The 16,181-nt window shown below is 40.4% G+C and overlaps 1 protein-coding gene and 1 non-coding gene across 4 annotated transcripts in view; both read right to left on the minus strand.

Annotated features, from left to right (window-relative positions):
- RANBP2 (RAN binding protein 2) overlaps positions 1 to 4,541 on the minus strand; it is an 83,831-nt gene extending 79,290 nt beyond the window's left edge. For 2 of the 3 annotated variants that reach the window (XM_045077605.1, XM_013062372.2), the window contains exon 1: positions 4,341 to 4,541. In XM_045077605.1, coding sequence (XP_044933540.1) covers positions 4,341 to 4,412 — 72 coding nt within the window. In that variant the 5' untranslated portion in view covers positions 4,413 to 4,541. The remainder of the gene's footprint in view (positions 1 to 4,340) is intronic. The other variant, XM_004764339.3, reaches the window with a different exon arrangement.
- A 4,557-nt stretch (positions 4,542 to 9,098) lies between these two features.
- LOC123391419 lies at positions 9,099 to 9,205 on the minus strand. The gene has a single exon (XR_006606102.1). It is a non-coding gene; the product is annotated as a U6 spliceosomal RNA (small nuclear RNA).
- Between the last annotated feature and the right edge of the window lie 6,976 nt (positions 9,206 to 16,181).

The following is a 16,181-nucleotide window of genomic DNA, read 5'->3' on the forward strand; positions in this document are numbered from 1 at the left end:
TGAAGTCTATCTTGGGATAAAATGAACAGCAATTATTAAATAATTATATACAGAACCATAAAATTGTGGGGAAGTTTGATATTCTTCTGTCTCTATTTTGTTCATTTTATAAAAGAACTGAAGCCTAATTAAGTGCCTTGTTTAAGGATACATAGGTAGAAAGAAAAAGAGCCAATGTTATCCATAATTCAGTCAGTCCATGATTCAGGATATCCATGACTCAGTCACTGCTTCTTTCCATGACACTTTATGCTACTGTAATATTTAAATTCATTTTCACTTTTAACTCTCAAAACTGATGTGGGGCTGAAAAGAGGAACATTGAGACCTGGAGGGACGACACATTAAACCAGCTCTTGCACAGCCAAATCACTCTCCACCATTACAGCAGGTCCCCAACACACACTGCAAAAAGCTTAAGCAAATAGATTTTTTCTCTGTATAAATCAACAGGCTCCAAACTTGAGGAGTCCTAACAAGGGTAAGGGCAGGAGTTATAGAGGCAGATAAGCAAAGTCTAGATACTGAATGACGAGTTCCCCAATCTCCTTCCCTTGGAAGAGATGATTAAAAATAGAACAAAGACACAAGTAAGAAAGATACGGAGAGCAAACCAGACCCAACGTTCAGTTAACAAAAACGTTTAAGATTGGGGGAAGGGGAGGAGGGAGCTTGGGATAGGGGGCTGGGGGGTGTAGAGATGCTGAAAGAAATAAAACAATGTTCCAGAACTGAAGGAAATGAGTTTTCCAACTTAAAAGAAATGTCCAGAAAACCTATAAAGCTATCAATAAATAACAAGAACCACATCAGATTTCTAACAATACAAATGACCAGAAAAATAAAACAATATTTTCAAAATTGGGGGCACCAGGGAGGCTCAGTCATTAAGCATCTGCCTTTGGCTCAAGTCATGATCCCAAGGCCCTAGAATTGAGCCTCACATCAGGCTCCCTGCTCAGCACGAAGTCTGCTTCTTCCTCTCCCACTCCCCTGTTTGTATTCCCTCTCTCACTCTGTCAAATAAATGAATAGAAATCTTTAAAAAAAAAAAAAAAAACTTTCAGAATTGGAGAAAAAAATTATTTCAAACCTAGAATCTGATAACCAAACTATAAATTAGGTTAAGACGTTTTCAGGCATATCATGTTAAAAAAAAAAAAATCCCATCTAGCCCTTCTCAAAGTAAACCAGAGACTCAGCTACACCGAAACAGAGAAAGTCAAAAGGACATGAATTACAAAAAACCAAGGGTCTAAAAAAGAAAAAAAAACCTGAAGGTTATTCTCAAGATGATGATAAAGCCAAGCCCCAGAGGTAGAAATGTGTAGCCAAGAGAAGAAGCCAATCCAGACTGCAGCAGTAAGACAAGAGTGCTCCACAAGAAAGACTCTTAAAAATATTTTCAGGCTTAAATCAATGGATTATGTGACCTCTTTAATCACACTTGAGAGCTAAACTGAGTTTGGGTAAAGAATTAGTAATACTTCCTAGATAACAAACCAAAAAAATAAAGCAATTATTAGCTCCAGGAAAAATAAACTACACAATAAAGGTGGCTCAAATGCAAAATAGGTACTTTATCATAATTACATAAACAAAAACTATACATCTAGCCAAAAATTACAACAATAAAACTGGAAGATGAGGGGGAGAAAAATCTGTGGACAGAAATCTGCAGGACACAGGCAAAAATATCTAAAATGTGGAAAAGGAGACAGAGCAATAAAAGTATGTATTATGTTATTCAGAAGTCTACCGTATACAGTAAACAAACAACTAGGAGCTGTCAGAGTGCATCTGAGCAGTAGGAATTAGGGGTGTGGATTGGGAGGCCAACTCAACAGAAATCTAGGAAAACTAATAGAATCTAACTGGAGAAAGAAAAGAAACACAAGTGATACTTTCAACAAGGACAAAAGCAGACATGAAGGAACAGAAAATGACAAAACAAAAAAGACAAACAAATGAAAGCATAACAGAAGCATGGAAAGGGGGCGCCTGGGTGGCTCAGTTGGTTGAGCAACTGCCTTCGGCTCAGGTCACGGTCCTGGAGTCCCGGGATCGAGTCCCGCATCGGGCTCCCAGCTCCATGGGGAGTCTGCTTCTCCCTCTGACCTTCTCCCCTCTCAAGTTATCTCTCACTGTCTCTATCTCAAATAAATAAATAAAATCTTAAAAAAAAAAAAAAAGAAGAAGAAGAAGAAGCCTGGAAAGGAAGACAATGTACCCATCACTGCATTCCAGAACTTAGGACATCCCAGAAAGCATCACCAGTTCACACAAGGCCAATCTCTACCAAACCGGAAGCCAAGTAAATACTAATCTTTCTACTCTTCAAAGCCACATCTCTGCCCCCACCACCACCCTCTCCCTTTGAAACTATCCAAAGCACCCTCTCCTGTCCTTTCACTTAGACCTAAGTTTATAGAATACCACCACCTGTTACAAAGTTACTCATTTGCTAATAAAAATCCCACTGAAATCCCCAAGTTCTAAAGTAAATGATTTTTCCTGTTTGAAGAAAAACATCTGATTAAAATAATACTGTAGGGGCACCTGGGTGGCTCAGTAGGTTGAGGCCTCTGCTTTCGGCTCGGGTCATGGTCCCAGGGTCCTGGGATGGAGCCCCGCGTCGGGCTCTCTGTTCGGTGGGGAGCCTGCTTCCTTCTCTCTCTCTCTCTCTCTGCCTGCCTCTCTGCCTGCTTGTGATCTCTCTGTCAAATAAATAAATAAAATCTTAAATTATGAAAAAAAAATACTCTAAATGTAAAACAGAGGTGGCCATAAAAATCAGTCTTTAAAATTCTGACTCCATCCCCCTTTATTTGATGGAAAAGTTAGGTAGTTCAAAGAACATTCTAAATTCTGTCTACAGAATTAAGATCTTTATCTTTTAGGAGCCAGGGTCCCCACTAAAAATCTCATGAAAGCTCTAAACTTGGCTTGTTAAAAAGTATGTCAATCAGCAGTACAGAAACCTTTAGTTCTGTTTTAGACTACAGCACCACATTTGTTGTTTATGACTATGCCAGCAGTTAAAATTACAATCTGTATGTAGGTACCTATTCCTCTCTTCTGGTGGAACAAGCTGTAACCTACTCCCTTATTCCTAAAACAAACTAAAACCAGACCCATCACCAAAATCCTACAAAGACAAATGCCTAGTATATGATTAAAGATACAGTTATGCAGCTATTATTATCATGTTCATCCCTGGTTTCTTTTAATTTCCTCACACATCTTTATTCTCATAGGCCCTTACCTAGTAAGAGAGCTTGAATGACTGTCCCTTTAACATCAACGTTTAGTACTCATTATATGCCAGGCATTGCCCTAAAATGTTTACCGTGAGTCATCCTATATACTCCTATCAATATCATTACTCCAACTTACTGAAGTTTTTAACTTGCCTCAAATCACAAAGCTTACAAATGACAGTACTGTGATTCAACTCCCAAGAAAACTGACTCAGATACTGTGCGCACCACCTACACTTAGCCTTTTTCCTCACCCTCCACATCCAATCACTAAGATTCTGATGAACCCAAAATATCTGGCACAAAGTATCTTAAAAGAGAAAAAATACGCTGAGCATGTTGTCAAAAAGCCTAAAAATTGTAAGCCATAGAAACAAGCGCCTGTAAGAAATTCAGAATACCAAAGACTGCGTTTTAAAAAATAAAGCAGATGAAAGAAGCCTCTTAAAGAGTACAGGCAATGGGAGAGTGGAGTGTGAAGAGTAGGGACAGAATCCTTATAAACGCACAACGACAGATGCTTCAAAATAGAGGAAACCCCCAGTGTCATTTGCGCGGTCAGGGAGTTGCAAGTGTGACCACCCCTGCACCAGTCCGCTGGATGCCTACGATGGTTGCCCGTCACCGCAGTAAAAGCGCCCCCGAAGGAGCGTCAGTGCCCCCGCGCTGGGTTCCACCAACCTCAAAAGCCTGGACCTCTAAAGCGGCACGCTTCCGCCACAGCGGTAACTGTCCGGGAAAGAAGAAATCCGCCGCAAATGGCAGGCTCCTGGAGGCCTGGTGACGAGGCCGCGGGGACGCAGCCGAGAACCCCGGGACGCGATGGGCCCGCCAATAAGGACCGTCAGGAGCAGGCCAGGAGGAAGAGGAAGAGCTGGCGCCAACGGCACCCGCCGCGCCTTCCCACCCCCACCCTCCACCTCAAGCTCACGAGCGCCACGCCGCCCACCGGACCGCGGGAGCCAGCCGGCGCTTCAACGCGCCAGGGAGCGGCGGCCGCCGGGAGCCATGACACCGGCGCCGCGCGGGGCCGCGGCAGGGCCAGGGCGGAGACCACCCGGCTCTTCAGGACCCACTCACCTCTCGAGGCGATGGGACGGAACCCTGCACCGAGGCGATGTACCGCTCCACGTCGGCCTTGCTGCGCCTCATCGCGCCACCGACCTGACTCCCAGAGCGCGGGAGGCCAGAGCCGAGGCCCACAGCCGTCGCCGTCTCCAAGAGCGAAGCGCCTGAAAGCCCGTGACGCAGCGCCGTCGCCGGCCGACTAGCGGCCCTCCCCGCATGCGTGTTGCGTCAGCACTGTGCGCCACGCCGACGTTGGCGTCCCTCCCTCCGCGCACGGCCCTCTGGGCGGCGGGGCCCTTGGCTACGCCTGGTCCTGTAGAGGGTTGTTGGTATTTACGCTGTGGGAGCGTCTGCTGTGAGGCGCGGGAAGGAGAAGTTCAACACCGCGCTAGGACCAGGGGCGTAGTAACTGTATCAGCGGGACAGTGTTTTACTGCGTGGCTTCTCAAAACTTTCGGCCGTTTCTTATTTTAATTACGTGATGCTGTGGAAGAGAAAAGCACTCTCAGGCCATTTTGGTGAGCGTGAAAATTGGAAACACCTTTCTGGAGGCTGTTGGTTAAATATATTATGTCGGACACGTGTGACTAAGAAGCATACATGTTAAAATTCCTGTATTTTAAAAGAACATGTTCTATGAGAAAATTGAAATTCCGTAATTAAAAGGCCACAAATACCTGGTTTTGGACGATTATAATTGTATAATTTGAAGAGCCCCTCAGGTCATGATCTTAGGGTCCTGGCATTGAGCCCCATGTCTGGCTCTCTGCTCAGTGGGGAGCCTGCTTCCACCTCTCTCTCTCTTCCTGCTCTCTGCCTACTTGTGATCTCTCTCTGTCGAATAAATAAATAAAATCTTTATAAATAAATAAATAAAACAAAGTCAAATTGGTGATGCTCCTGAACTTACATACAGGTCTGGAAAATATTTCTTTTGAATTCAAGTTATATTTAAACAATAAAGAATACATTTACCATTTTAAAACAGTATTTTGTCTTGATTAAATTATTAGATTTATGAAATTACACAGTTTAGTTTGAAGAGGAGGTTTAAAATTCTTTGTATTTTGGTGGTAAGATACATCTCCCACACCTCTTTTTTTAAGAAAAACACTAATGTTTTATAGTCATTCTGTTCTTCAGAGCAATTTAAAACAAGAACAAAATTCTATTAATGTACAACAATGATTTTCCCTCCTACAAAATCATTTTGGGCCAGGACCCCCAAAGCAGTACAAATGAAGTGAGCCATAACACTTAGTAACAATTTATGTTCACATAAGTGGACCTCCCTCAATTGTTCTACTATGGATGAAGGCAAAAAACTCTACATTCACCTACACAGCCCCTTCATTCATGTTTTCACTACAGAAAACAAGGTACCAGCAGGTTTTTTAGAATGTCCAGTGTAATAATTAGCTTAGAACAAGGACCAGTGGAAGCAAAACAAAGAGCAGAAGAAAACTTGTAAGAATTAAATTATTATCTTCAGGAATATCTGAGTATATATTGTAGCCATAAAACAAGAACAAGTCATTAAAAAAAGTTTACTTTGGAAATTTGAATTTTAAAATCTTAGTTTAAAATGTTTTATAAAATGTTTTCAGTGGTGAAGACATTAGGTATAAAAAGATCATATCCCTGTATACATACAATAGGGTCTTAATTATCTGGGAAAATAAATGAAATATGGTGAAATTTTTAGCTCGGGGTGCCTGGGTGGCCCAGTGGGTTGACGCCTCTGCCTTCGGCTCGGGTCATGATCCTGGGGTCCTGGGATGGAGCCCCGTTTCGGGCTCTCTGCTCCACGGGGAGCCTACGTCCTCCTCTCTCTCTTTCTGCCTGCCTCTCTGCCTACTTGTGATTTCTCTCTCTCTCTCTGTGTCAAATAAATAAAATCTTTAAAAAAAAATTTTCTTTTTAGCTGGAAGTTTATAATTTGTGGTTATGGATAATTTTTATCTCTTTTTTAAAAGATTTTATTTAGAGAGCATCCATGTGCACGAGGCCGAGTGGTGCAGGCAGTGTGCAGAGGGGGAGGGAAAGAGAATGGTAAGCAGACGCCAAAACCAGTGTGGAGGCCCATGTGGGGCCCAGTCCCAGGACCAGGAGATCATGACCTCAACCAAAACCAAGAGTTGGGTGCTTAACCGGACAAACTACTCTTACTTTTATCTTTTTTTTTTTTTTATGTAGGCAAAATATAACTGTATCCAATCACCTAGAATTAACCTGGTCTCTACAGGCCATCTTCCCAGTCTCTCCTTTTTGATTTTTCCATATCTTCCCCAATTTTTTACAATCAGCAAGTATTGTTTTATAATGGGCAGAAAAAGAGTGTTCTCTTTTGTTTTATCTCAGTCATATTGGATGTGAATAAAACAAATTATTCTGAGATTAGTAGTATGACATATATTAGAAATAACACTTAGGGTGCCTGGATGGCTCAGTCCTTCTTAGGCGTCCGTCTTCAGCTCAGGTCATGATCCCAGGATCCTGGGATCAAGTCCCACATCGGGCTATCTGCTTAGCTGGGACGCTGCTTCTCCTACCTCTGCCTGGGGCTCTTCCTACTTGTGTGCTCGCTCTCGCTCTCTCTTTCTCTCTAATAAATAGATAAGCTTAAAAAAAAAATAAAGAACAAAGAGAATGTGGTTTGGGATAGAAGATCCTATTTCAGATAGTTGATTTCTTTCCCTTTAGGTGCCATTTATATATCCAAGAGGAGATACCTAATATATAGATGGAATAGTAGGATGAAGATCAGTGATGGATTGGAAGTCATAAACCTTAGTGACAGTTGAAACCATGAGTTTGCCTTGCATGTGTTATTACTAACAGAGCCATAGCTAACAAATAAGCACTTGATCTGTTCCATGTCCTTCTCTTAACATTTGACATGTTTTAGCTCATTTAATTCTCAACAGCTTTAGGAGGGTACTATTATATATTATCATCCTTGGTTTTACAGATAGGTAACCAAGGGAGTGAACAACAAGCAACTTTCCCAAGCACACTTACCTAGTAAAATCACTACCATTAATCTCTTTAAGTCACATAAAAAGAAAAGGAGTGGGCCAAAAGGAGAATCTTCTTGAGGAACTCAGATGACTTTTCTTAAGTATGTTTATTATGCTTCAAAACATAATGGGACATGTTGGGTCACATTAGACAGCACCCAGGGGACACCTGGGTGGCTCAGTATGTTAAGCCTCTGACTCTCAATTTTGGCTCAGGGTGTGATCTCTGAGTTGTGCGGCTGAGCCCCCACTTTGGGCTCAGCAGGAAGTCTGCTGGATATTTTCTCTCCCTCTTCTCCACCCTTTCTCTAAAACTAATTAATTAAATCTTTAAAAACAAACAATTTTCACCAAATATGAGTCTGACCTGTGCTTTCAAGTAGACATTCTCCATGATGATGTCCATTCTAGTCCACATCTTTTCCCAGCACAAACCAGTTACATCCAAATTTCTCACAAGTAATTACCCATCCTCCAAATCATACATCTAACTATAATGTTCTCTACAAAGGAACTCCTTAGCAGGGGGATGAATTCCACTCTAATGGCTAGATTACTCATGTTGATGCACTGCAAATTCAAGTGAGAGTTGAATCCATAGAAATATTTGGCTTATGACATTTTTCATTAGCAGCAGTTTTACCTGATTAATCAGAGTCCTTAACTTCTGAACTAATTGAACTAACAGGCATTTAACACTGATGCTGGTCAAACAAGTTTCTCTCATTTCAAATACCTCTAGCCTCTATTGCTAATTATCATCAACTGCAGATACATCTTTCATATATCACATGATTCCTTTTTTCTTCAGAATCATTCATACTGTCAGTTCATCCCATCATTTTCTGTTTTTCCAATTTGTATGATTCTACAGTAATCCTAAACTACTGTTTTGTAGACAGCATTTTGAAAATCTTATGGCCTGTGAACTCAATAGACACGATGAGATTTAAAATGTTCATGAAGAACCTCAGAAACAAAAAGAACCAACGTGACCGCACATTGCCATTTTTTGGTTCTTGGACATAGTTATTTTCATTTTAAAACTTTTGCTTTGCTTGCCTCTCTGAAAATAGAGGCTCTTACACTTGCTGCTCTTGACATCCACACAGCCTTAACTGTCTTTCATGTGCAGAAATGGATCTTTTACCCAACAACTGACAGAGGGTTTGGAGCTATCACATGACAGCACAACCCTGCCTGGAGTTATGTGAGACAAAGCTTGTACAAATAATAAATTAAGGAATATACACACACGTATGTATATGTATTTGTATGCACATACATTTATGTGTATATGTGTGTATATATGTACATATGTATGTATCTATGGAACTGAGTCCCCCAAATCAGTGCTGTCTAATGTGACCCAACATGTAACTTAAAATATTCTAGAAACCACACTTTAAAAAGTAAAAAGGAACAGGAGAAACCAATTTTAATAATCTTTTATTCAATCCAATATACTTAAAATATTACAATTTCAATACGCAATTAATATAAACAATTTGTTAATAAGCTATATTACCTTTTGTACTAAGCATTTAAAATTTGGTGTATATTTTACATTTACATCTTAATTCAGATGCCAAGGTTTCATGAAAAGTACTTGATCTGTATTTAGATTTAGATTAGATTTAGGGTTAAAAAAATAGATTAATATACCCAAGTTGCTCCAGATATACTTAGAAGTATTCAGGAATTGAACTGAATATCAAGTTTGTTTGTTTGTTTATCTTTTTGTTAATTTGTAAATATGGAATGATTCACAAATTTGCATGTCATCCACTCTCAGGAGCCATGCTGATCTTCTGTGTATCATTCCAATTTTAGCATATGTGCTGCAGAAGTGAGCACCGGATATCAAGTTTTTAAATTTAAATTAATTAAAATTAAATCAACTTTAAAACTTCATTGCTCAGTAGCAGTAGCTACATTTCGAGTGCTCAAGTGCCATATGTGTCTAGTGTGTTGGACAGCACAGTTCTATATAATTCTGTCGCTTGTTGTTCAGACATTAAACATAAAAAGGAACAGGTTATGTAACTGTAGCACTCAGTGTGGCTGAAGGAAAATCCAAAAAGTACAACATCCCAGAAGCTAAAAAGTGGCGCTCTAAGGAGAGAATAATCCACAGCATAAAATGCTACCAAAAGATCAGGAACAGGGGAGCCTGAGTGGCACAGTCGGTTAAGTATCACATTCTTGGTTCAGCTCAGGTTCTGATCTCAAGGTGGTGAGGCTGAGCCCCATGTCAGGCTGAGGACCTTATTAAAAATACAGAGCTCGCAGTGCCTGGGTGGCACAGTCAGGCATCTAACTCTTGGTTTTGGCTCAGGTCATGATCTCTAGATCATGAGATTGAGCCCCATGTTAGGCATTGTGCTCAGTGCAGAATCTGCTTGAGATTCTCTCTCCCTCTCCCTCTGCCCCTCCTGCTCCTGCTTTCACACTCTTGTTCTCTTTCTAAAATAAGTGAATGAATCTTAGGAAAAAAAAAAACAGGAATGATGAGAAACTCTTTAAACTTGCTTCCTTAAAGTTGATTTTTGAAAGAAATGGTACAGACAAAAAACAGCATGCAAATGGCTAAGGAAGAATTAGGTGATAAGGAAATAGAGGCACAAAATGATGATTACTCTCTTTTTAATAGGGAGAATTGATGTTGGTATTAATGGTAAATACTCATCTCAAAAAACTGCCCTTTTGGGGAGTATATAGCTTTATGAATTTTGAGATGTATAGATTTATAGAATCGCTTCCACAGTCAGGATGCAGAACCATTCCATCATCCTCCAAGATTCATTCCTATTACTACTTTCAAGTCACCCCACATTCAACCTTTATCATTGATTATTTCTTTACACTCCTAGTTTTGTCACTTTAAGAATATCATATGAATGAAATCATATAGTATGTAACCTTTTGATACTAGCTTATGTCACTTAGATAATGCTTTTGAAATTCATCCAAGTCCTTGCATGTAGGTTATTCTCCCTCTTTGCTGAGTAATAGTTCTGTATAAATGTACCGCAGTTTTAGCCATTTACCATATGTAGGACATTTGGGTTGTTACCAATTTCTGGTAATTATGAATAGAGTTGCTAAAAACATTTGTAAACATGTTTTCAATGAACACAGTTTTCATTTCTCTAGGGCAAGAGGTGGCAAACTACGGCCTATGGACTGGCTGCCTATTTCTGCAAATAAAATGTTATTGCAGCACAGCTTTTTTTTTTTTTTTAAGAATTTATTTATTTGACAGACAGAGACCACAAGTAGGCAGAGAGACAGGCAGAGAGAGAGGAGGAAGCAGACTCCCTGCTGAGCAGAAAGCCCAATTCGGGGCTCCATCCCAGGACCCTTGGATCATGACCTGAGCCGAAGGCAGAGGCTTTAACCCACTGAGCCACCCAGGCGCCCCTTGCAGCACAGCTTTGCCCCTTCATTTACATGCCTGTCTTATAGCTGCTTTTGCACTGCAGTGACATTGCAGAGTAGTTGTGACAGAGACCTATGTCTTTAAGCCTAAAATATTTACTCTCTAGCTCCTTAAAAAAAAATTTTTTTTTTATTTAACAGAGAGAGAGATCACAAGTAGGCAGTGATGCAGGCAGTAAGGGGGGGAAACAGGCTCCCCGCTGAGCAGAGAGCCCAATGCAGGGCTCTATCCCAGGTCCCTGAGATCATGACCTGAACCGAAGGTATAGGCTTAACTCACCGAGCCACTCAGGTGTCCCTTTTGTTTATTTTATTTTGTTTTTTTTTTAAGATTTTATTTATTTATTTGACAGAAATCACAAGTAGGCAGAGAGGCAGGGAGAGGGGGAAAGCAGGCTCCCTGCTGAGCAGAGAGCCCGGGGCAGGACTTGATCCCAGGACCCTGAGATCATGACCTCAGCTGAAGGCAGGGGTTTAACCCACTGAGTCATCCAGGCTCCCCTCTAGCCCCTTTTTAAAAAGATTTATTTAGTTATTTAGTTATCAGAGAGAGAGAGAGCACACACACACATGCAGGGGGGTGGCAGAGGGAGAGGGAGAAGCAGGCTCCCCGCTGAGCAAGTCTTGATGCAGAACTCGATCCCAGGACCCTGGAATCATGACCCGAGCCGAAGCAGGCAGAGAGGCAGCAGAGAGAGAGTAGGAAGCAGGCTCCCTGCTGAGCAGAGAGCCTGATGTGGGGCTAGATCCCAGGACTCTGAGATCATGACCTGAGCTGAAGGCAGCAGCTTAACCCACTGAGCCACCCAGGCGCCCCCTTTAAGGAAAACTTCACTTATATCTGTTATAAAGACTCAGGATTGGGATTGGTGGATGCTATGGTGGGTGTTAGGGTTTAACATAAAAAACTGCTGAGCTGTTTTCTAGAGAGTTATATCATTTTTCCTTTCCCATTAGAAATATATGAGAGCTAGGTGCTCTGCATCATTGTCATCACTTGATATCATCAGTATTTTTTTGCTTAAGCCATTCTAGAAAGTATGTAGCAGATCCACATCATGGTTTTATTTTATCCCTTAATAGGGACTTTGTTTCACAGACGTATTTACCATCCATATATCTTGTCTGGTAAACTGTGTTTTAGTTGTTGAATCAGTTTATTAGTTATCTTAGTGTTGAGGCTTGAGATGATTTTGTATTCTTTTTTTTTTTAAAAGATTTAATTTATTTATTTGACAGAGATCACAAGTAGGCAGAGAGGCAGGCAGAGAGAGAAAGAGAGAGAGGGAAGCAGGCTTCCCACGGAGCAGAGAGCCCGATGCGGGGCTCGATCCCAGGACCCTGAGATCATGACCCGAGCCGAAGACAGCAGCCCAAACCACTGAGCCACCCAGGCGCCCCGAGAGGATTTTGTATTCTGATTGCAAGTTCTGTATCAGCTATGTGATGAGCGAACATCTTTCTCTCGGTCTATAGTTTATTTCATTTTCTAAACAGTGTCTTCCACAAAGCAAACATTTTTTATTTTGGTAAAGTTCAGCTTCCAATTTTTTTTCTTTCATGAATCATGGTTTTGATGTCATATCTAAGAACTCTTAACATAATCGCCCGTCACAAAGGTGTTCTTCCACATCTTACACTTTTATTGATATATATGACTCACTTTGAGTTAATTTTTGTCAAGAATTTGGGGAGAGGAGTTGCATATGGATATACAATTATTCCAGAACTGTCCTTCCTCCATTAACTTACTACTGCCCCATTTGTAGATATTAAATGACTGTATTAGCTTGAGTCTGTATCTCTTTTGTTTCACTGATTTATCTTCCTTTCTTCCTCCCTCCCTTCCTCTCTACCTCCGTCCCTCCTCTCCTTCCTTCCTCCCTTCTTTCCTTTTAGAGAGAGAGTGAGAGAGAGGGCATGAGCTGGCAGGGGTAGAAAGAGAGAGAATCTTAAGCAGCTTCCACAAGGGGCTCAAACACATGACCCTGAGATCAAAATCAAGAGTTGGTGTTTTAACCAACTAAGCCACCCAGGTGCACCTGATTTATGTATCTTTTTTGCACATACTTCACAGTCTTGATTACTCAAGCTATATATGTCTATTATTTTTAAGTTTTGTTTATTTATTTGAGAGAGAGTACACATGAGAGCAGGGCAGGAGGCAAAGGAAGAGGGGGAGAGAAAAACCTTGAGCCCACTCCCTGCAGAGCATGGAGCTTGGCATGGGGATCAATCCCAGGACGCTGAGATCATGACCTGAGCTAAAATTGAGTCCACTGTTCAACCAACTGAGCCATCCAGGCACGCCTAGCTCTATATAAGTCTTAAAATCAAGTAGTATAATTAATTCCTCAAGTAGTATGACTCTTTGTCAGAATTTCTTCTACAATTCCAACCAATATTTTGTGGTTTTTTTTAAAGATTTTATTTATTTATTTGACAGAGAGAAAGATCACAAGTAGGCAGAGAGGCAGGCAGAGACAGGGAGCAGAGCAGAGAGCCTGATGTGGGGCTCGATCCCAGGAATCATGATCTGAGCCAAAGACAGAGGCTTTAACCCACTGAGCTACCCACGTGCCCCCAATACTTTGTGGTTTTAAGAATATATATCCTGTACATGTTTTCTTGGACTGTAGCAATTCATTTTTCACAGAGTGACTGTAAATGATACTATTTTTTAGATTCTGGCTTTCAATTGTTCATTGTTAATACAGAGAAATACAGTTGATTTTTGTATGTTGACCTTATATCCTGTGACATTGCTAATTGCAACTTTTAGTTGTAGGAGGTAGTTTATAGGTTACTTGAGATTTTTTAAAAACATTTTTTAAAAGATTTTATTCACTTATTTGTCAGAGAGAGAAAACACAAGCAGGCAAAGTGGCAGGCAGAGGCAGGGAGAGAAGCAGGCTCCTCACTGAGCAAGCAGCCCGATGCGGGACTCGATCCCAGGAGCTTGGGATCATGACCTGAGCCGAAGGCAGCAGCCGAACTGATTGAGCCACCCAGGCATCCCAGTTACTTGAGATTTTACACAATGACAATTATATTATGCAATCTGTATGCCTTTTATTTCTTTACCTTGCCTTATTTCATGTCTTAGCAGTATTAGTACAATACTGAAGAGGACCTGTGAGAGAGAACATTCTTTCCTTATTTTAGATCTTAAGGGAAAAGACCTCACCAGTAAGTGTCAGCTATAGGTTTAGGTTGATACCTTTATCAAGTTAGGGAAATTTCTTTCTATTCCTAGTTTGCTAACAGTTTTTATCATGAATGGACATTCTTTAGGCTGCTATTATGATTACATTGATTAATTTTTTTAAGGTTTTATTTATTTATTTGACAGAGATCACAAGTAGGCAGAGAGGCAGTCAGAGAGAGAGGAAGAGGGAAGCAGGCTCCCTGCTGAGCAGAGAGCCCGATGCAGGATTCAATCCCAGGACCCTGAGATCATGACCTGAACCGAAGGCAGCAGCTTAACCCACTGAGCCACCCAGGGTCCCCACATTGATTAATTTTTAAATATTAGACCATCCTGTAATTATAAATCCCGCATGGTTGTGATGTGTTTTGGTTGTTTGTTTATTGTCATAAAATACACATAACATTTACCATTTTAACCATTTTTAAATGTACAATTCAGTGACATTAAGTACATTCATGATGTTGTGCAACCATCACCACTATCCATTTCCAAAAGCTTTTTTATTGTCCCAAATAGAAACTGTACCCATTAAACAATTAACTTCCCATTCTCCCCAGGCCCTGGTAACCCTTATTCTACTTTATGTCTCTGTGAATTTGCCTATTACCTCATATACCTGGAACTATACAGTAATTGTTCTTTTGTGTCTAGTTTACGTGGTTTAGCATAATGTTTTCAGTGTTCGTTCGTGGTATAGCATTTTCTAGAATTTTATGGCTTTCTGTGGCTGAATGCATACTAACCTTTTATATACTACTTGATTCTATTTGCCAATTTTTGTTGAGGATTTTGCATCTAAGTTAGAGGTATTCATACTTTCTTTTATTATTTTTTTAAATTTAAATTTAATCTAACTAACATATACTGTATTATTAGTTTTAGACATAGAATTTAGTGATTCATCAGTTGTATATAATACCCCGTGCCCTCCCTGATGTCTGTCACCTAATTACACCATCCCCTCACCCACCTTCCCACAGCAACCCTCAGTTTGTTTCCTAGAGTTAAAAGTCTCTTTTGGTTTGTTTTCATTTTGTTTTCTGTTTTCCTGTCTGTTTTCATTTTATTTTTCCTTTCCTTCCCCTATGTTTATCTGTTTTGTTTCTTATATTCCACATATGAGTGAAATCACATGGTATTTGTCTTTCTCTGACTGATTTATTTTGCTAAGCATAATACCCTCTAGCTCCATCCACATTGTTGCAAATGGCAAGAGTAATATTCCATTATATATATATATATAATGGAATATTACTCTTGCCATTTGCAACAATATATATATATATATTCTTTATTCATTCATTCATTCTTCTTTATTCATTCATCTATCGATGGACATCTGGGCTTTTACCACAGTCTGGCTATTGTGGACATTGCTGCTATGAACACTGAGTTACACATGCCTGCTACATTTGTATCTTTGGGGTAAATACCTAGTAGTGCAATTCCTGGGTTGTAGGGTAATTCTACTTTTAACTTCTTGAGGAACTTCTTTCTGGAGCAGGTGCACCTGCTTGCATTCCCACCAACAGTGTAGGAGGGTTCCCCTTTCCCTGCATCCTCACCAATGTCTGTTTTTTCCTAACTTGTTAATTTTAGCCATTCTGACTGGTGTGAGGTGGTATCTCATTGTGGTTTTGATTTGTATTTCCCTGATGTCAAGTGATGTTGAGGGCTTTTTCACATGTCTGTTGGCCATTTGGATGTCTTCTTTGGAGAAATGTCTGTTCATGTCTTCTGCCCATTTCTTGGCTGGGTTATTTGTTTTCTGGGTGTTGAGTTTGATAAGTCCTTTCTAGATTTTGGATAGAAGCCCTTTATCTAATAAGACATTTACAGATATCTTCTCCCATTCTGTCAATTGTCTTGGTTTTGTCAACTATTTTCTTTGCTGTGGAGAAGATTTTTATCTTGATGAAATCCCAGGAGTTCATTTTTGCCTTTGTTTCCTTTGCCTTTGGAGATGTGTCTAGCAAGAATTTCCTGTGGCCAAGGTCAGAGAGGTTGCTGCCTGTGTTCTTCTCTAGGATTTTGATGGATTCTTGTCTCACATTTAGGTCTTCCATCCATTTGGAGTCTCTTTTTGTATATGGTATAAGAAAATGGTCCACTTTCATTCTTCTGGATGTGGCTGTCCAATTTTCCCAACACCATTTGTTGAAGAGGTTGTCTTTTTTCCAG

Source organism: Mustela putorius, unplaced genomic scaffold (assembly GCF_011764305.1).
Source record: "Mustela putorius furo isolate JIRA1106 unplaced genomic scaffold, ASM1176430v1.1 tig00000224_pilon_pilon_pilon, whole genome shotgun sequence".
NCBI lineage: Eukaryota > Metazoa > Chordata > Mammalia > Carnivora > Mustelidae > Mustela > Mustela putorius.